Genomic DNA, 21858 nt, shown 5'->3' on the forward strand with positions numbered 1-21858 from the left:
GTTATTTGGGGTGTTTTGTGGTTCCATACAAATTTTGTGACTATTCTGTTTGTGTGAAAATACCATTGGGATTTTGATAGGGATTACATTGAGTCTGTAGATCACTTGGGTGGTAATGGTATTAATGCTTTCAATCCTTGAGCATGGAATATCTTCCCATTTATTTGTGTCTTTCTTTCATCCGTGTCCTGTAGCTTTCAGTGTACAGGTTTTTCACTTTCTTGGTTAAGTTTATTGCTAGGTATTTTATTCTTTTCTGAATTATCATTCAAGTATAATTAATATACAATGTTACTTTCAGGTGTATAGCGATTCAATAATTCTATAAATTTCTCAGTACTTATCAAGATCAGTATATTCTTAATCTGCTTTATCTATTTCACCCATCTCCCTCCTATTCCCCTCTGGCAACCACCAGTTCTCTGTATTTAAGAGTCTGTTTTTTGTTGTTGTTGTCTTTTTTTTTTTTTTTTTTTAATTCACATACAGGTGAAATCATATGGTATTTGTCTTTCTCTGATTTAACTTAACATTCTGTTCTCTAGATCACCCATGTTGCAAATTGCAAGATTTCATTCTTTTATGGCTGCCTTTTTGAAGCATTGTAAATGGGATTGTTGTCTTAATTTCTCTTTCTTACAGTTATTAGCATATAAAAGGTAACTGATTTTTGTATACTGATTTTGTATCTTGCAGCTTTTTTAATTTATTTTTTTAATGTTTATTTTTGAGAGAAAGAGTGTGAGCTGGAGAGGGGCAGAGAGAGGGAGACAGAGGATCTGAAGCAGGCTCCAAGCTATCAGTGCAAAGCCCATTGTGGGGCTCTAGCTCATGAACCATGAGATCGTGACCTGCGCTGAAGTCTGACGCTTAACCAACTGAACCACCCAGGTGCCCCTAAAGATTTTAAAGTAATCTCTGCACGCAACCTAAACTCACAACCCTGAGGTCAAGAGTCACATACTCCACTGACTGAGCCAGCCAAGTGCCCCTGAATGCTTTCTTTCTTACCTAATTGGTCTGGCTAGGACTTCCACTACTATATTGTATACGTGTATATATACAACATATGTATATGTATAAAGGTAGTGAGAGTAGGTATTGTCTTGTTACTGAAATGAGAAGAAACACTTTAGCTTTTCACCCTTAACTATAATGTTAGCTGTGGGCTTATCAAATATGGCCTTTATTATATTGAGTACATTCCCTTTATACACAGTTTGTTGAGAGTTTTTATCATGAATGGGTGTTGAATTTTATTAAATGCTTTCTTTGCGTCTGTTGAGATGATCGTATTTTTATCCTACATTTTGTTAATGTGAATCACATTGATTGGTGGATGTTGAACCATCTTTGCACTCCTGGAATAAATCCCACTTCATTATGGTGTGTGATCCTTTTAATATAGTGTTGAACTCATTTGCTAATTATTTTGTTAAGGATTTTCGTTCACATCAGTGTTCATCCGTATTCATTTTGCATTGATGTTCATCATTATGCTGGCCTTCTAGAATGAGTTTGGAAGTGTTCTTCCTCTTCTGTTTTTTGGAAGAGTTTGAGAAGGACTGCTATTCTTCTTTAAATGTTTGGTAGAATTTACCAGTGAAGCTGTCTGGTACTGGACTTTTTGTTGGATGGTTTTTGAGTACTGATGTAATCTTACTTGTAATTAGTTTTTCCGGTTTTCTATTTCTTCATGACTAAATCCTGGTACATTTGATGTTTTTAGGAATTTATCCGTTTCTTGTAGGTTCAATTTGTTGGCATAAAATTGTTCATAGTAGTTTCTTAGGATCCTTTGTATTTCTGTGGTATTTATTAGTTGTAATGTCTCCTTTTTCATTTCCAATTTTATTTGAGTCTTTCCTCTTTTTCCCTTGGGTAAGTCTGGCTAAAGGTTTATCTCTATTTTATGTGGCACCTGGGTGGCTCAGTTGGTTTAGCATCCAACTCATGGTTTCCGCTCAAGTTATGGTCTCATGGTTCATGAGTTCGAGCCCCACATCAGGCTCTGTGCTGACAGTGTGGAGCCTGCTTGGGATTCTGTCTCCCTCTTTCTGCTGCTCCCCTGCTTGCTCGCTCTCTCTCCCAAAATAAATACATAAATTTAAAAAAATTTAAATAAATGTTTATCCTTATTTTTTCAAAGAAACACAGCTCTTAGTTTCATTGACCTTTCTTTTGTTGTTGTTGTCTGTTTCACTTATTTCTGTTCCGATCATTGTTATTCCCTTCCTTCCAACTTTGGGCTTTGTTCTTTTTTCCCTGGGTCCTTACAGTGTAAATTTAGGTTGTTTGAGATGTTGTTTCTTTTTTTCTCCCAATTTTTTTGAGATCTAGTTGATAAATAGCACTGTGTATGTATATGGTGCAATGACTGGATTTACCTATCATATGAAATGATTACAATAAGTTAATATCCATTGTCTCCTATAGATATAAGAAAAAAAAGTTTTCCCTTGTGTTGAGAACTCTTAGGATCTACCATAACTTTCAAATATACCTATGGCAGAATTAACTATAGTCATGTTTTACATTATATTCCCAGTACTAATTTATCTTATAACTAAAAGCTTGTACCTTTTGACCACTTTCATCAAATTCCTCCACCCACCCCCTGCGTCTGATAACCAGAAATCTGGTCTCTTTTTGTATGAGTTTAGCTTTTTTTTTTTTTTTTTGTAGATTCCACATCTAAGTGTTTGGTTTCTTTTTCTTTTAGATCCTACAAGTGCGATCATACAATAATCCTCCGAGGGTCCACCCATGTTGTCACAAATGATAGGATTTTCTTTTTTATGACTGAATAATTCATCCATCATTGTACACTTATGTTTCCGTGTCTTGGCTATTATAAATAATGCTGCTGTGAACATGGGGTAGCAGATAATCTTTTCAACAGTGTTTTTGTTTTCCTTGGATGTATTTCAAAAGATGAAATTGCTGCATCATATGGTAATGCATCTATTTTTAATTTTTTGAGGAACTGCCATCTGGCTGTACCAGTTTACATTCCCACCAACAGTGCACAAGGGTTCCCTTTATTCCATATCCTTGCCAACACTTTTTATGTCTTGTCTTTTGTTGGTAGCCATTCTAATAGGCATGAAGTGATACTTCATTGTAGTTTTAATTTGCATTTCTGTAATGATTAGTGCTGCTGAGCACTTGATGTACCTGTTGGCCGTCTGTAGATCTTCTTTGGAAAATGTCTATTCTGTTCCTTTGCCCATTTTTAAATTTGGTTTTTGCTATTGAGTTGTATGCATTTGTTTTTTGGTTTCAGTTTGTGAGAGAGAGCACACACGTGAGCAGGGGAGGGGCAGAGAGAGAGGCAGAGAATCCCAAGCAGGCTCCCCAGATGTAGGGCTCAATCTCACAGTGAGATCATGACCTGAGCCAAAATCAAGAGCTGGAGGTTTAACCAACTGAGCCACACAGGCATCCCAAGTTGTATGAGTTCTTTATGTTATTTTGGATATTAACCCCTCATCAGATCTCTAATTTGCAAATTTTTTTCCCATTCCAGAAGACTTTTAGTTTGATGTAGTTCCACTTGTTTTTTATTTTGCTGCTTATACTACTTTAGGTGTCCTATCTTTCCTGTTTTCTAACGTATGCATTTATTGCTATGAACTTCCGTCTTAGAACTTCTTTTTGCTACATCCTATAATTTTGATATGTTGTATTTCCTTTTCCATCTGAAGATTTTTAAACAGTTCTCCTTTGATTTCTTCTTTGACCTTTTAGTTGTTCAGTGGCATGTTGTTTAATCTCCAGATGTTTGTGAACTGATGGTCCGTTTTCTTCTTGTAATTGCTTTCTAAATTTCATACCATTGTGGTCAGAAAAGATGCCTGATAGGATTCAGTTTTCTAACTTAAGACTTGTTTGGTGCCCTAACATGTGATTGGTCCTGGAGTATGTTCTTGTATGCTTAAGAAGATATATTCTGTTGCTTTGGGATAGAATATTCTGTAAATGTCTGTTATCTAGTCAAAAGTGTGGAATTTAAGCATCTTTATATGCTCCTATGGTGGATACATAAATACTTAGAAGTGTTCATAAACAGTATATAACATTTCCATCATTATATAACAGTCGCCTTTGTCTCGTTACTGTCTTTGTCTTAAAAGTTTGTTTTGTTTGATAAAAGTATAGCTACCACAGCTTTCTTTTGGTTTCCATTTGTGTGAAATGCCTTTTTCTATCCCTTCACTTTTATTCTGCGTGGACAGTGTCCTTAAACCTAAAGTGAGTCTCTATTTAGAGTCAGTGTGTAGTTGTGTTTTCTTTTTAATCCATTCAGCCACTCTGTGTCTTTTGATTGGAAAATTTACTCCATTTATATTTAAAGTAATTATTAATAGGTGTCAACTTAGTGTTGCCATTTGGTTAGTTTTCTGGCTGTTTTGTAATACCTCTGTTCCTTCTCTTGCTTTCTTTGTGATTTGATGATTTTCTTTAAGGGTGTGCTTACACTTCTTTATTTTTTGTGTATTGTAGGTTTCTCTTCCTGATCCTATACTTTGTTTTTGATACCATAATTTACATCTTTTCATCTTGTGTATCCAGTGACAAATTATTGTAGTTGTTTTTGCTACTTCTTTTAACCTTTATGCCAGATTTACACGTGCTTTACCCACCACTGTCACAATGTTGGACTTTCCTGAATTATATATTTACTCTTACCAGTGAGATTTTACTTTTATATGCTTTCCTGTTACTAAATAGCACCCTTTTATTTCTTTTTGAAGAAGTGCTTTTAAAGTTTCTTTTAAGGCTGTTCTGGTGTTGGTGAACTGCTTCAGCTTTTGCTTATTTGAAAACTATTTCTCCAGTTCCAAAGGACAGTTTTGCCGAGTAAAATAGTTTTCCTTGGCCATTTTTTTCTTTCAGCATTTTGAATATATTGTGCCATTCCCTTCTGGCCTGCAAACCTTCTCCTGAAAAATCTAAGGATAGTCATATGGGGGTTCCCTGGTAAATAACAAGTTGTTTTTCTCTTGCTGATTTTAAGATTCTCTCAAATTAAATTTGACAGTTTAGTTATAATGTGTCTTAGAGTGGGATCTTTGGATTCATCTTATTTGAAAGTTTCTGGGCTCCCTGAATCTGGGTGTCTGTTTCCTTTACCCAGGTTAGGGGAGTTTTCAGCCATTATTTCTTCGAATTAGCTTTCTGCCTTTTTCTCTCTCTCCTCCTTCTGGGACCTCTATAGTGTGAATATTGCTCCACTTGATGGTGTCCCACAAATCCCTTAAGCTGTCTTCACTCTTTTTCATTCTTTTTCTTTTTGCTCATCTGTTTGGATAAGTTCCACTGTCCTGTCTTTGAGTTTGGTAATTATTTTTTCTGCTTCCTCTAGTTTGCTGTTGAACCCCTGTATGGAATTTTTCAGTTTAGTTACTGTATTTTTCAATAATGTGACTTTGGTTTATCTATCTCTGTTGAAATTCTCACTTCCACTTGTGAAATTATTCTCCTGACCTTGTGGAGGCTCTTTATGCCCATTATTTTTAAGTTTCATCAGGTAAATCCCTATTTTTGTTTCATTAAGGTCTGAGTTTTGTCTTATTCTTTTGTTTACAACATACTCTTTTTGTTCATTTTCCTGTGTCGGTCTCTGTGCACTAGGTAACACCCACCTCTCCCAGGCTTTAAGGAGTCATCTTGTGTAGGAGAGCACTCATCATTCAGCCCGTCCCTAGTTCTTGATTGTGCCAAACTTTTGTGATTGTCAGACTGCCGTCTTCGTTCTTAATGGCTCCCAGAAGATGAGGTTGGGTTTTTTTTTCTCATTCACTTGAGGTGGAGAAGTCATTCAGCTAGTTTCTGGATTCCTTTCAGAGGGAATTGTTCCATCTGTGTAGCTGTAAATTCAGTGCATCCTGGGGAGGTGGTGAATTTAGGAGCCTCTAAATTGCCATCTTAAACTGGAACCTTCTCATCCCTTTTTTTATACTTGTAACGGCTCATATTTTTAAATGCTATTGTTTTTAAATTTATATAGATACCGTATTATTCTGTAACTTTTTTCTCTTGTTTTGGAAATCTGTGTTGATACAGATACATAGTTAAAATGAATGAACTGTAAGTTCATATGATATACTCCGTTTGTATGAATATATATAGATCACCCTTTTCCTCTATTTCAGCACATGTAGATTGTTTCTACTTTTCCTAACTACAGTTTTGCAATGAACAACCTATAATGTGCAAAGTTTCTCTAGGATCTCCAGGCCAGGTTGTAAAGCATGGAACTCTTGATCTCAGTGTCATGAGTTCGAGCCCTATGTAGAGGGTAGAGTTTACTTTTTTAAAGAAAGTTTCTCTGGGATCTACATCTAGTAGAATTTCTTTTTACCCCAAAATTACTTTCTTCCCTTGGTTATTTCATGTCCCCCCCCCCCAAACTTTCTCAAGTAATCTTTAGATAAGCCTCACCTAGTAAGCTACATGTTTCGCTTGCTATACACATACACATCTATCCTATTTTGAAAACTCATAGTAAGTTACAATGCTATTTTAATTGGATCTTCAGTTTCTAAAGAATACATTGTGGACATAGTAAGATGTCATGAAAGCATCATTTAAAGTAAATTGTGGGGGTGTCTGGGTGGCTCAGTTGGTTGAGCATCTGACTTCAGCTCAGGTCATGATCTCATGGCTCAGCTCATGAGTTTGAGCCTTGCATCAGGCTCTGTGGTGACGGCTCAGAGCCTGTAGCCTGATTCAAATTCTTTCTTTGTCTCTGTCTCTCTCTGCACCTCCCCTGCTCACTCACTCTCTCAAAATATAAACAAACATTAAAAAAAAATTAAAAAGTAAATTGTGCAAGTCAGTTTTTCTTAATATCTTTTTTTTTTTTTAAATTACGAATATCAGTGCCTGACATGGGGCTTGAACTCACGACCCTGAGATCAAGAGTCATGTGCCCCACTGACTGAGGCAGCCAGGCACGCCCTTAATACCTTACATTCAAAGTGAATTTAAAAGATTTGAATTAAAAGACTGAAAAAAATAAAAGCTTAGGGAAATTTTAGTTCTCTTGGAAGGTTTATTTAGCAAGATACCACACTAGTTTCCTTGATCTTAGAATTACTCACTTTTCTGAAAAGGCATGGAGTCCCCCCCCTACACAACTACCAGATGCCCTAGCACAACTATACACAGCGGAGCATTAAAAACATTTGTGAAGAAAAGTGATTTGTTAGATGTCTTAGGCAGTGTGCAATTGTTAGGAGGGCTAAATTACTTAGTAGGGAAAAATTGGGACTTACTTACAAAATGCTGACCTACATTAACTTTGTCTTCTAAGCATGCTGCTTCGTCGGAATGAGATGTATATATACTTACGTCCTGCCTCCTCAGGACCGAGATAGGTATAAAGGGATAGCAGACATGCAGCTTGGATGGTGTAACATTTTCTTCCTCCACCACCACTTCCTTCCACTTCTTTTAGGCTGTATACATTTATGTGCCTTTATCTGTTTACTTGGTATGACTAAACATATAAATAAATACGAATTCGTTACAGGAGAGAGTATGTTTAGCACATTCACAGTCATTCTTTTTTGGATTTGGTAAAAGTCAACTTAGGTTTCCACCTTAATATTTCTGGCTATCAGGAACTAATGGTGCATGTCTCTTCCGTGTTATAGGAGTTCCTATGCATAGAAGGCCACCCTACAGATCTCATTCGCTCTCTCCATCTCCAGTTAACAAAAACACACAGTTCCATATGGAGAGAAAACGGCAGCGAAAGCCTAAAGAGGCAGATATCCACCAATTCCAAGCAAAGGTACATCCCATCTCTTGATTCCTATTGAGTAGCAGGCAATACCATTTACCCTCAACCAAGGGCTACAGTGAACATGCTTCAATTGCATTTAATATTCTTGAACTAAGTGAATGATAGGAAATGATGTGGCAAAACTTTTATGTCTCCCATTAGGCACCATAAAACTTGTGATACTCTAAGAAAACTAACCTTGTCACATATAATCCAGCACTCCAGTGGATTCAGAAAGAGTAGATCAATGTGGGTTGATATTTGCAGAGTGCTTCAGAGAGGATGAGAATTTGAGGTGGGTTAAAAGTGATAGGCCTGCTGAGTTACAGATAGGATTTAAGTGCTCAAGACAGGAATGAGAGGAGGTGGTTAGAATTCAATATGGAGAATGCATGAGTACCAAGGAAGACTTCTGCTGTGGAACAGAGAGTTTGAAATGCAGCATAAATTTAGAACACTTATTGTTTGCTATAGTATATTTTATAATTAGTGAAAAACTAAAATGCATTCATATGTCTTATAATGACATGTAACTTCAACTCAGCATGTAACTTCCACTCAAGGGACTATCAAAATAATTACAAAACCTGAGAACAAAAAAGTGTATTGTGTAAAACTTTATGTCCCAATTACATGTCTGTTAAATAATGTACATTTAGGATAGTGGAGTCTGCAAGGAACTTAGGCGAATTTTGTTCCTAATATTTTCATTTGTATATGTTTTTAATAATTATAATATATGGTTTTTTCTCCTCTAGGCAATAACGGAAGCATTTGAAAGGGAGCTAAGAAGAAATAAAGTTCAAGAGAATATTGGATCTCTAGGAATAAATAATGATGAGGAAACAGTGGGTAAAAGTCTCTGCTGTAATAAATGCAATTTGATCAGATCAGTGCCAAGTACAGAGATGATCTTTTTAATTTTTTTTTTTTTTCAACGTTTATTTATTTTTGGGACAGAGAGAGACAGAGCATGAACTGGGGAGGGGCAGAGAGAGAGGGAGACACAGAATCGGAAACAGGCTCCAGGCTCCGAGCCATCAGCCCAGAGCCCGACGCGGGGCTCGAACTCACAGACCGCGAGATCGTGACCTGGCTGAAGTCGGACGCTTAACCGACTGCACCACCCAGGCGCCCCCAGAGATGATCTTTTTAAAAGGAAAAAAGAACAGGGCCTTACTCATTAGCTCCTTGGAAAAAGGATTTCATGAAGCAGGATTTTCTCTTATTTATAGGGTAGCCAACTTGCTAAAATGTGGCGAGACATGGTATCAGAGAATACTAGCATTTTTCCTTCCTGCCCCAAACTGCCATCAGTTCTTATGTGGTTCTGTTGTTTAGCAGTTGACCAGTAGTTTAAAAGCTAGTTGAGGCTGACAGGTTAAAGGGGAGTTAGATAATCTCAGTTGTTCTATGCCTGATGAGAAGAAACCCAAAGCATAAATTTTCATTGCCTTTCAAAAGGATGGTTACAGAAACTAAGTGAAAACAGGAAAAATGCTTATGCTGAAATGTTCGTGAACAAAACAGGATATAAAATACATTATGATTGCAACTAAATGTTATTTAAGCACTTTTTTAATCTACATGGAAAAAGTTGTCAAGCAAGTACATCGAAGTATTACTGGTGGTTGTATTTAGGGTGTGGGACTCTGGTGACTATGAAACTCAAAAAAGATTCAGCGCTTTTTCAAATTCCAAGAGGTGCCAGAAACCAAAAGATGCTTTTAACTTAGAGTAGACAAACACTAACCAGATTTTAGAAATGTAGAGTACGACAGTTTGGTTGGGGATTGGTTAGCTATTTTTATCAATGTAATACTTAAGATAATATATGAAAGTTATTAGACTTCTATCTTATTTCTATCCTGTTTTATGTCTGCTTCCAAGGAAAAAATATACAGAGAAGCTGTTCATAAAGGAACTCCAACAAAACGTAGTCAGCCCTGGAAGACTTACTCTAGAAAGACCACAACTCCAAGTCCAAGAGGTGGCTTGCCAAAGCCAAATAAAGCAGTTCCAAGTAAGAACCACAAAATTGTGCTTCACGGAAAACTGGCATCCTTTGAAAGTGTGTGCTACATTCCAAGGGACACAGCACTGAAAACTTCACATCTGCCAGTTAGCTGGAGAAAGTGCCCTCTTTTATCACTGCCATATGCTTGATTTCTGTAGAGAGAGATAAAACTCTTAAGGCATTTATTTAAAACTCTTAATACCTTAGGGAGGCCTATATATTGGTGCCAGAGACAGGGTAGGCCTACTACCTGTTGCTGCAGCTTCAGCCTCACTCTGCTCACTCACACTTTAATTGCCTTATCTTTGTTTCTGGCAAGTCGGTAGAACCAAAGAGAAGGTCCAAAGCAAGCAGATGGCCCATCCAGCTCCTGTTACATCGACAGTTGGTGCCAGTGAGCATTAGAGTCCTGTTAAAAGGAAAACAAAGTCATGTGAAATGCCAGGGTTCAGTTTCAAACACTGCTGGCCTTCTGACTACATCCCATCAGACACAGACTTTGCCGCCCAGTAGGGCCGGGAAGCATGTGCGTGACCACACACACAGCGTCCGCCCCAGTCGCTGAGTCAGCCGAGCAGTCAGGACGGACTTCATGAGAACCGTGTGTCATCAGTCAGATCTCTTGGGCTTATTTTCATCCTTTCTGGTAGTTGGTGTGCTGGGATCAGAGAAGGAGGGCAAAAGTTAATGACGTACTTCTGGAAGTATTCTTTTCGGGATCTGAACTGCATCACTTAGATAAGCTTTGCTCTACCAGGAAGGTAGAATGAGAGTTATTGTTAAAAGCTGTCAGCAAATCTCTCAGGTGAAGGGGGGTTTGGGTTTTTTTTTGTTTTGTTTTTTACCTTGCAGTGAAAGTGAATGAACACAGCCTCTTGCCCCTCATGCTGGAGCAGTTTCCATTTCTCTATGTTTCTGGTGAAACACTAAGCAAAATGTGGAAACAGCAAATTACACAGGTTGAACAGCTCAGAAAAGATGCATATAGAGAAAATCGATCAAAGAAGAAACTCCAGGATGAAGTAAGTTACCTGTCAATTTCAGGCATAGGACTAGAAAGGAGAAAGGGGAAGAGCTAATCTTTTAGAATCTAGTGAATAGCATTATAACCTCCTTCCTTCCTTTCCCCCTAAAGATAGAAGAAGCCTTAAAAAAGCATGACCTCCTTACTGTACTTGTCAAGAAAGAATATGAACATAACAAGAGACTGGTATGTTAAGAGCAAGTTGAATATTATAATTTTGACTTTATAAGTTATATTAATTACTTGGATTTGTACAGCTGGGTGATAGTCCCACAGACTTACCTTTAACACTTGCCTGTGGAAACATCTAGGGCTGTAACCAAAACTGATGAGGGGGGAAGGTGCTAGTATAGACAGTTTCATTTGGTCTTTATAGTAACATAATGCAGATGTTTTCTTCGAGATGCTTACACTTGGTCCCACTGTGATCCACGGCGCACCATCCTCTGTTGAGTATAATGGAGTGGACAGAGGTCAAAGACAGTATGCCAGAGGAGGAGATTTTAAAACTCTTTGTTGAGATAAGCAGTGACAACTGTAATCCTAAACAGTTCCAGGGAAAGAAAGGGAAGCCATCTGAAAACAAGTATGAGTCTGAACACTGAGTTGAGGGCTTTATGTAGATGACCTTATTTCATCCTCTCTGCTTTGCAAGATATAGTCTAATTTCCTTAGTTTCGATGTAAATAATCTTGGTAACAAGTTTTGCTCGAAAGTCAGAATGCCTCTTTTCTACTGTTTTTAACCTGGCATCTGAGTGGGGCTTAGGTGACCCCCTGGTGGACATGGGGAGATGCGATCCTCAGTTCCACCTGGATCACCTGCGGCAGTGGGGGCTCGTTGGGGTGGCCCTTCAGACTGGTGATGAACCTACCAAAGGCTGGAAGGCTTCTGGGGGCCAATAGTTTTTCAGAACCTATGCCCAGGTGATAGGCCCCTGGCTCCGCAGGCCTGGCTTACAAGGACCTCCTGGTGCAGAACAGGGCAGTTAAGAATGCCAGAGTCTGTCTTCCTCTTGTCCTTAAACCTCTTTTTCCCTTTCCCTTTCCTAGCAAGACTTTAAGGACCGCATTCATAGGCAGAGGTTGACACAGTCGAAGATAAAGGAAAATCGGCAGCAGATTGTCCGTGCCCGAAAATACTACGATGAGTACAGAGTTCAGTTGCGTGCAAAAATGATGAGAATGAGGACCCGGGAAGAAATGGTAAATATGGCTTTTTATCCAACCCCTGTCAAAAGGATGAATTTTACCTGTTACCTTTCAGGATGACCTTCTTTGTGACTCCTGTCCCAATTTGAATCCATAACCCAAATGCAAATCCTCAAGTGCTGGCTACGAAAGTTTCTTATTACCTGTGTGGTGCCTCCCAGTCTGTTCTGTCTCCACTGCCCTCGTCTGAATGTGAGCCCTTCATTCCCTCTGTTCTGCACTTATCCTCCAGGACAATTGCTGTAAGGGGTTTGTGAACGTGTTAGAAGGAACAGGAATCAAAGGTGTGACTAGATGAGCTGGATTCCACATAAAATCAGAAAAGGAGTGTAGGTTGTTGTCTTAAGCTGAAATGCTTAATATGTTGAGAGTACAAACTGGTAGTAAATTTCATCTCTAGAGTAAAACATTGAGGTAATTATAGTTGACTGGGCTGCTACTATTAGCATTACTAAATGATGCTGCTAAGGCTTTGAGAGGTTAAGTACGTTGACTGACACCGCTGACTGATGAATGCATGGCCATAACGAAAGTGGGCATATCCAAATCCTTTGAATAATGTTTTCCTCTGGCTCAGATAACCACCTCACCCTCAGTTGTGCGCATCTGTAAATGCGCCATTTGTTCCTTCTCTGGCTGGGGTTCTTCCCCTATATACATGACTCCTTGAGAATTGTTTTCTGAGAGCAGTAAAGAATTCTGGGGATACAGGAAAGGATGCTGAACACCGCTGGTTATTAAGGAAGTACAAATCAAAACCACCATGGGAAACCTCTCACTAAAATGGCTAAAATAAAAAAGGTGTTGGCAAGGTTAAGGAGAAGTTACAGCCCTCACGCAGGGCTGGCAGAATGGTGCGACCACCTTAGATAACAGTCTGGCAGTTCCTCAGGAGGTTGAACACAGAGCTACTGTAGGACTCCGCAGTTTCACTCCTAGATACATATTCACGCAAATAACCTATAGCACCTTATTTATAATACCTGAAAAGAAGAAAGAAACTCCAGAGGCCCGTCGGCTGACGAATGGATAAACAAAATGTGATATACCATAGAATAGGATGTTACGTGGCAATAAAAAGGAATGAGTTATTGATACCTGCTACAATATAGATGAACCTTGAAAACATGCTAATAAGCGAAAGAAGCCACATACAAAAGGCCACATATTTTAGGATTCCACTTATATGAAATCTCCAGGGTATATAGACCTGGAAAGTACGTTAGTGGTTGCAGGGAGTCGGGGGGTGATGGAGGAGTGGCTGCTAATCGGTGTACGGTTTCTTTTTGGAATGATAAAAATGTCCTGAAGTTAGTGACGATGGTCGCACAAGTCTGAATATACAAAAACTTTCTGAATTGTACCTCTTCAAAGGGTGAATTTTATGGTATGTGGATTGTATCTCAACAAAGCTGTTACTTAAAAAGACTTTGTGAAATACAATCAGTGTAGCTGGACCAGCTGGACAAAATGTTTCTATTCCTCCATGAAAAGTTCAGCATTAACTTTATTTTTCTAACAGATATTTAAGAAGTTGTTTGAAGAAGGTTTACAAATTCAGAAGCAAAGATTACGAGACCTAAGAAACTATGCGAAAGAAAAGCGAGCTGAACAAAAGAGACAGCACCAGAATGAACTGGACTCCATGGAGAACTACTATAAAGACCAGGTGGGCTCGCTGTCGCTTATTCACATCCTAATGTGCTTAATCCTGACCACGTTGTGTCAAAGATCAGCTTTGTATGTTTAATAAAAAGCCTCCATGTATCCATTCAGAACCTGTCCATACAGGTTGCACTGGTGATTCACAGTAAGCTAGTCCTTGACCACGGTACAGAATCTGCATTGCCCTGGTTCTGTTAAAGATTTTAAGGGGCACCTGGGTGGCTCAGTCGGTTAAGCATCTGACTTTGGCTCGGGTCTTGATCTCCCAGTTCGTGAGTTCAAACCTGCATTAGGCTCTCTGTACTGACAGCTCAGAGCCCACTTTGGATCCTCTGTCTCCCTCTCTGCTCTCCCCAGCTTGCACTCTCACTCCCTGTCTCTTCAGAAATAAACTTAAAATCTTTTTTTTCTTTTTTTTTTTTTTTTTTAAGTCTATGAACTTTCAATGTAAGGATTGTTATATTTGGGCTATAGGTAAAACATTTGGTTTTTGTCCTCTCTATGAACAGTTTTCATTGCTGGCAGAAGCCATATCACAAGAACGCCAGGAACTCAAAGCCAGAGAGAGATCCCAGGCACAGGTAATAATTAATAGAAATCATTGATTTATAGTTTTCAGAACTAGAAAACAACTATAGTACACGTTTTAAGGGAAATGGAGAAGATCCATCTACGATCCAAAACATTTATCCTATGGTTAATCCGATAAATAGGATTTATCACGTGTTCCTTTTCCCTGTGAAGTCTCTGTAAGAGCTGCTGCTAAATTCCTGCAGTTGCAGGGGCTGGAGGAGCTAGAAAGTGGCGAGGCTGTAACAAGAGTGGGGCCCGGACAAACGTGAACAGCAGGTGACGTGAGTTCTCTTGCAGACACTATATAAGGCGAAGAGGGAGCTGAGGTCGAAGATGGAGAAGGAGATTCAACAACTTCAGTGCATGATCACCCAGGATGACGACGATGCTTTCTTCCGGGAACTGGAAGCTGAGCGCTTCAGATCGCGCCTTCATCTGGCTTCTTTTCAGTACAGTAAAAGTCCCTTCCCGTGAGACCAGATTTTGTAAGTGAAGTTTCTGGAGGACGTTACCAGGACAGAGCTAGAACTGAGCCAGTAGACACTCGAAACCAGGAGACTCCTTTTCAAATGCTTTACTTATACATTCATTCCAGTACTTTTTATGACATGATTTTTTTAAATAAAAATTTTCTTGAAGTACACTGCTGTGAATTTGTAAGTTAAAAGGCGGGGGGAGGGCAGGGAACAAAGGCACACACTCTTCATTAGTCGACTGTATTTGCACCAAAGCAGTTAGTTAATAGGCCTTGATTGAGCAGCAAGCTCCTGAAACCTATTGCTGTAGTTCGGTAAAAACAATACAAATCTCTAATTCAGAAAAGTGCTGTGAGCGTGGGCTCGTCATCAGCAGTGGGAGCTGGGGTTAAACCTTTAAAAGAGCATGTGTGTGTAGGTTTTTCACCTGGTGGCTGGAAGGTGAGAATTTGTGGCTGTGGCTTCTGTTCGTTGTCAGGGGACGGCGTGAGAAGAGGCGGAGCGTGGAAAGCCAGAAGGCGTGTGCCTCGAAGGAGCCCTCGTGCCTGCAGGTAGGGAGGAGGCGCAGTGGACTGGAAGTAGGCAAGTGCACACCAAGCCTATTTCTGGTGTGGAGGAGGAGAAAACCCCACACCCAGCAGGAAGGCACCACACCTTCCGTGGGGAGGAAGGCTCCAGAGCAGTTGAAGACAGGGGGACTTTGCTGATCAGAGCCAGAGAATGGCACGGGACCCCAGGAAAGGACCGAAGGGGAGAAGAGAGGCTCCGGTTAGGGAACGTAGAGAGTAGCAATGGCGATGAACCACAACAGAGGCCCCGGGAGCATGATCCGTGGGATCCCTAAAAATGGTTATGAAGAGAAAAAATGAAAGTAGATCTGTTATCCACGATATATTTGAGTAAAATGAGCAAATGAAACTATACACCGTGATACTATTTTACCTTAAAAGCTGTGGTATGGGTGGATCTCCCGTATAATGGAGTATGTAGTTGACCTTTGGACAACGTGGAGATCACAGGTGCCAAGGCCCCGTGCAGTCAAAAATCCATGTATAACTTCTGACTCCCCAGAAACTTTACTACTAATAGCCTGCTGACCAGAAGCGTTACTGACAAAAATTAAGACATTTTGTATATGTATTATATACTGTATTCTTATAATAAACCTAGAGAAAAAAATATTAAAATACTATAGTATTTTATAGTACTATACAAAAAAATTCATGTATAAATGGACCCAGGTAGTTCAAGGGTCAACAACTATAACCAATAGAGACATCTGGAAGAATAGGCCCCAAACATTAATAGGTGTCACTCTGAGTGATTATACAAACTTTCATTCTGTGCTTAATGTACTTTAATACTATTTGAATTTGCTAAAACAAGTATAATGATACTTTTATTTTTAAATATTACATGTTTTAGGAGTACTCTTAAGTTGCTAGTTCTGCCAGCTCTTTACCAAGCTAAGAAATAACTAGGAATAACCAAAAAGAATGGGTGAGGGAATTTAGCAGGAAAAGGATAGGACTGCTAAGCAAAGGTCAAAGAATAGGAGAGGAGGACACATTCAAAGATGCCAACTTCTTTTCAAAAAACAGAAAGCAAATGAAGTGGTAACTCAGCAAGTAGAAGATGTTTCCATCCAAGTGCCTGTGGAGAGGGAAGAACGCAGGAAACGCTCCTGATCATGCAGGCATTTGAAAATGTACTTAGAACCGCGATATGACGTAGGAGTGGGGAGGGAAAGAGGCGGATTGGTGGAAGTTTATAAATCCTTAACTACCATAAAAGGAAACTAACCAGACGGTTTAAAATTAATGAGTAATATTAACATGTCACTTAGAAACATGGAAGAAACATCAGAGCTGACCGAATATTTGGGATTAATGCCATCTGGAAAGCAAGACTGGGGCCAGGGGGAGGGGCGATGAAGGTTGTTTTTCTTTTTTCTTTAAGGTTCTTAAGTGTATATGACAAACTTTGTATGTTTAGCTGTGTATATGCATTACTGTATGGTGGGGCGCTGGAGAATTAGCTGCCTCCTCTGAAAAACATGGGAAGGAAAAGGAAGAACCCGCGTTGAGGTCAGCCAAGAGAACGGAGCGTTAGTGAGGGGGCTGAGGATACAGGGAAAACTTATTTGCAATGGCAAGAAGCACCACAATAAAAAAATGAATAGAGAATGAGAAGGGCACAGCAGATAGAAGAGTGTCATTAAGAGAAATGACATAAACTACCGGAAGAATCCAAAATTGGGGCTAGAGCTGCAACTTAAAAGATCTGTTAAAATCACAAATCTAGACATGCTGAAAACCTGTTTTATCTGGCATTCTCAGCCATTCAAACCTTACCCAGCTAATTGGATTGATAGGACCAATTTCTTCTTGTCTTAAAAAAACATGAAACTCATCTGCCTTTAAAACTTTGCCCTCTGAACAAACCTGGAAGCATCATGCTCCCTGATTTCAAACTATATTACAAAGCTGTTAAAACAGTATGGTGTTGGCATAAAAACAGACACACAGATCAGTGGAACAGAATGAAGAGCCCAGAAATAAACCCACACATACGTGGTCAGTTCATTTACAACAAGTGAGCCAAGAATATATAGTGGGGAAAGGACCGTCGCTTCGACAAATGGTGTTGGGAAAACTGGACAGCTCCGTGCAAAACAATACATACGCAAAAATTAACTCCAAATGGAGTAAAGACCTGAACGTAAGACCTGGAACCATAAAGCTCCTAGAGGAAACATGGGTAGTAAGCCCCTCGACATTGGTCTTGATTTTTTTTTTTGGCTTTGACACCAAAAGCAGAAATCAATTAAGCGGGACTACATCAAACTAAAAAGCTTCTTCTGCACAACAAAGGAAACCAACAAAAAGGCAACCTACTGAATGGGGGGAAGTATTTGCAAATGAGATAAATCTGATAAGGGGTTAATATCCAAAATAGAGAAATTCATACAACTCAGTAGCAAAAAAACTATCCAAATAAAAAAAGGACAGAGGGACTGAAAAGACATTTTGCCAAAGATGACAAAGGGCCAACAGGTACACGAAAAGGTGTTCAACTCTAATCAGGGAAATGCAAGTCAAAACCACCTCACACCTGTTAGGATGACTGTTACCAAAAAGAAGTGTGGGTGAGGATGTGGATTGAGAGGAAACCGTTGTGCACCGTTGGTGGCAATGTAAAATGGCGCCGTCACTACAGAAAATAAGGAAGTTCCCCCCAAAATTAAAAATAGAATTACTGCATGGCCCAGCAATTCCCCTTCCAGGTATTCATCTGAAGAAATGAAAACACTACCTGGAAAAGATACACGCACCGCCTTGTTCCTTGCAGCTTTAACGATAGCCAAAATATGGAAACTTAAGTGTCAGTAAGAGAAAACAGTGTTTATTTAAACAGAATGCAATATTATTCAGCCATTAAAAAAAAAGGAAATCTTACTATCTGCAACATGATGGGCCTCAAGGGTGTTCTGCTAAGTGAAATAGGTCAGAAATACAAATACCTAAAAACCAACGAAACGGAGCTCATAGAACCAGAAAAAAGGTTGGTGGTTGCCAGAGGTGGGGGGCAAAATGGGTGAAAGGAATCAAAAAGTACAAACTTCCAGTTATAAAATGAATTAAGCCGGGCGCCTGAGTGGCTCAGTCGGTTAAGTGTCCGACTTCAGCTCAGGTCACGATCTCGCGGTTCACAGGTTCCAGCCCTGCATCGGGCTCTGCTGACGGCTCGGAGCCTGGAGCCTGCTTCGAATTCTGTGTCCCCCTCTCTCTGCCCCTCCCCCACTCGTGCTCTGTCCCTCGCTTTCAAAAATAAAACATTTAGAAATTTTTTAAAAATGAATAAGCCACAGGGATTAATGTACAGCATGGCGACTATAGTTAATATTGTATTGCATATTTGAAAGTTGCTACTGGGTCTTAAAAGTTCTCACCACAAAAAAATTTGTATGTGGTGACGGATGTTATACTAGACGTTACCGTGGTGATCATTCCGTATCTATACACGCACCAAATCAGAAAGCTGTACAGCTGAACCTAACATTACGGGTCAGTTATACCTCAATTAAAGATAAAAAATACTTTGCCCGTCTCGTCTCGCTCCTGCACCTGGCCGCACCGGCATCGTCTCTGGGAGAAGTGAGCGTCTGAAAGGTGGAGTCTGATGTGCGTCTTCACTCCCAGTTCCTGTGTTGAAAGTCAGAACACTTCGAGAACACCTGGCGGGGGGGTGGGGGTGGGGTGCGGGCAGGAGAAACACCCTGGAAGGGTCCCTCACCCACCCGGTGGGGTTTACAGCTCATATTATAGACTAATGTGAATCTAGATAAACCGTAGCCCAAATACCCACAAAAGTATGCGATGGGCAACCGTTGAGCACATTACCCTGGAAACGTAGCCAACTGTATAATGAGCACAAACACAAGGAAGAAGCCATATCCCCCGCAGCTGGCACAGAGCCTGACGCGTAGTAGGAGCACAGTAGGTATCTGCTGAATGAACAGAAATAAGTCCGTGCAAATACCTAATAAAATGTAATTGTAAAATCTGGCTTGTCCGGTTTGCTAGGAGTGTTAACATAGGAATGTAACCTTTTTCGGTATAATTACCTCGATCCTGTTAGGAGGCTCTTGTTCTGTTTTACATATCCTAACTAAGCGTTTGGGATATAAAATACAAACAAATGCAGTGGGTACCAAGGTTACACTTCGTTATAACGAAGAGACAAAGCTTCTAGGTCGCCCCACAGCAGAAGAACGGAACACACACCAAATCAAACTTCTGGGTAATTTACAGATTATAAAAATACTAAAATGCTGGGGCACCTGGGTGGCTCAGTCAGTTGAGCGTCTGACTTCAGCTCATGATCTCATGGTTCATGAGTTCGAGCCCCATGTTGGGCTCTGTGCTGACAGCTCGGAGCCTGGAACCTGCTTCTGATTCTGTGTCTCCTCTCTCTCAAAAATAAATATTAAAAAAAATACTAAAATCCTTACTATACTAACACTACAAATTGTAGATAATAACCAGTAAACATGGCAATGTGAGACAAAGCAAAAAAAAAATTTTCAAAATGATGCAAAAAACGGACACTATGCCATCCTGTGAACTGTAATAAACCACTAGCACTCACACTGCATCTCCCGACCTTCCTCTCTGTGTGGCCTGTGCTACGGAGAGACCCACACAGGCTACACGCTGCATGGAAAACATCGCACCCGTTCCTTTTTCCACCCATATATTTAGTGGACTTTCATCCACTATCATAGAGTTGTGGATCACGATCCCTAAGGTCTTGGTTTCTCGGAAAAATGTAATTGGTTTCTCCTTTTCATTTCGAGGATTTGACCGCTCAATGCCACGGGAGCAAGTGAGGCCCCCCAGGGGCCCGGACAGGCACGGTCACGGGATGGCCCGCTCCCCAGCGAGCCCAGGGCAGCCCCAGACACCCAGCTTCCACACGGCCTCCCAACGGCTCCTGCCAGCCCACCGACGTGCCGCGGCAGGAGCACACCAGCCCCTTCCCCGCTCTACCTGGAGACACGGGGGTCCCGGGCGCTCCGGAGCGCTGCAGCGCGACATGGGCCACAACTAAGGCAGGCACGTGAGTCCCCTTAAACTCCTCACTTGATGCCTCATACGCTGTCACTCTTTGCAAAGCCAGTCGTGAAGCTTTTTTGTCCAAAGCAATTCATTATATAAACTCCGTATTCTTTAAAAACTTCGATGCTGTGACAGTGCAAACAGCATTCATTTTATTGCTCAACTTCGGCATGGGCACATACATAGTTAATTTTTAGAAACCATTTATACAGATGTTATTGATAAAGCTCATGTAACAACGGAGTGAAAATACAAAGAATATCAAAGCTAAAACACTCTGTAATAAATACAAGTACAATGAAAACGATAAAACTTTGTTTTTAAAGTCAGTTTGAGAGAAGGAAAAATATTACATTAAGTGGACTAATTACATCTAGAAACAAAACAACTCAGCGCTTGGTACAATCGTCACCCTCACGTAAGAACGTTCGATACCACAAATGGCACCTGTCGGCCGTGTGCTGCAGCTGAACAAAACAGGCAGAAAAGAGCTGCTCTATCAAACCGTAACGATGACCGGAACAATCTCTAACTCCCAACAGTGCAACCAGTTCAATGCACTGGAAGGTCAAAGCAGACTTAGTGTTGTAAAAGAAAGCAAATTACCTTGGATTTAAAACAAAAGAAAATCTGTGCTCTGAACTGTAGGGGGGTAAAAAAAAAAAAAAAAAAAAAAAGACGATAAAAATAAAACCCAATCAGGGCAACAAACTATGTGCAAAACAAAATGTACACTATACACAGCACTATTTAAAAAAATCAAGAAGACCCTTTGCAACAAAACTCACCTCTGTACTGCACATGAGCGCTCAAAAGTTCATACTTAGGCATTCATGATGGAAAGGCAGGGTTACGGAAAGGTGACCTCCCATACCGGAAATAGCACGGCCAGAGGAAGAGATTGGGAAAAAGCCCAGCTAAGAGGGATATGTGGAAATAAATATTCACATTAAACACGAGGTGCAAGTCCAAGATTCAATGACACATTGGGGGGTTTGGTTTGCTTAGCACCTATTTGGAAGAAATCAGGTAACCTCATTTTGAAAATGAAATCTAAGTCGTGTCTTTATAAATTATGTTGGTGATACCATAGACCGTTAGGGTAGATTTCTTTTAAAGCTCTATTAAGTCATTATTATAAAGTTAAAAAGGCACTCAAAAGCGATGGTATGAGCCTGCTTTATTGTCCATTATGACAGTAGCATTTATCACTGCATCCGTCAGTCAAGATTTCTCTAAAGCGTTCGTCGCGTACTTACTTTTTAGAAGATTAGAAGAGTGGGCACAATCATGCTGCACTAGCGCTTTAATATGAGACAGACAGACCTGCAACCAGTAAGGTACTATTGTGAGAGCTGAACACTGACCATCCAATAGCTCAGAAACCTTTTCTGTACATTTCAAGATGTTCTCAGGTACTACGAACAATGCAGCAGGGAGACACCAAGTGTCTGGGAAGGAAAAGGTCCGCGTAAG

General features: G+C 40.1%; 1 protein-coding gene across 1 annotated transcript in view; it reads left to right on the forward strand.

Moving 5' to 3' along the window:
- Positions 1 to 14928, forward strand: part of CEP95 (centrosomal protein 95) — a 43361-nt gene extending 28433 nt beyond the window's left edge. The window contains exons 12-20 of the mRNA XM_030296216.2: positions 7665 to 7804; positions 8554 to 8643; positions 9686 to 9818; positions 10665 to 10834; positions 10948 to 11022; positions 11889 to 12041; positions 13570 to 13716; positions 14222 to 14293; positions 14583 to 14928. Of these exons, the coding sequence (XP_030152076.1) occupies positions 7665 to 7804; positions 8554 to 8643; positions 9686 to 9818; positions 10665 to 10834; positions 10948 to 11022; positions 11889 to 12041; positions 13570 to 13716; positions 14222 to 14293; positions 14583 to 14759 (1157 nt within the window). The 3' untranslated portion in view covers positions 14760 to 14928. The remainder of the gene's footprint in view (positions 1 to 7664; positions 7805 to 8553; positions 8644 to 9685; positions 9819 to 10664; positions 10835 to 10947; positions 11023 to 11888; positions 12042 to 13569; positions 13717 to 14221; positions 14294 to 14582) is intronic.
- The last annotated feature ends 6930 nt before the right edge of the window (positions 14929 to 21858 follow it).

Source organism: Lynx canadensis, chromosome E1 (genome assembly GCF_007474595.2).
Source record: "Lynx canadensis isolate LIC74 chromosome E1, mLynCan4.pri.v2, whole genome shotgun sequence".
Taxonomy (NCBI): domain Eukaryota; kingdom Metazoa; phylum Chordata; class Mammalia; order Carnivora; family Felidae; genus Lynx; species Lynx canadensis.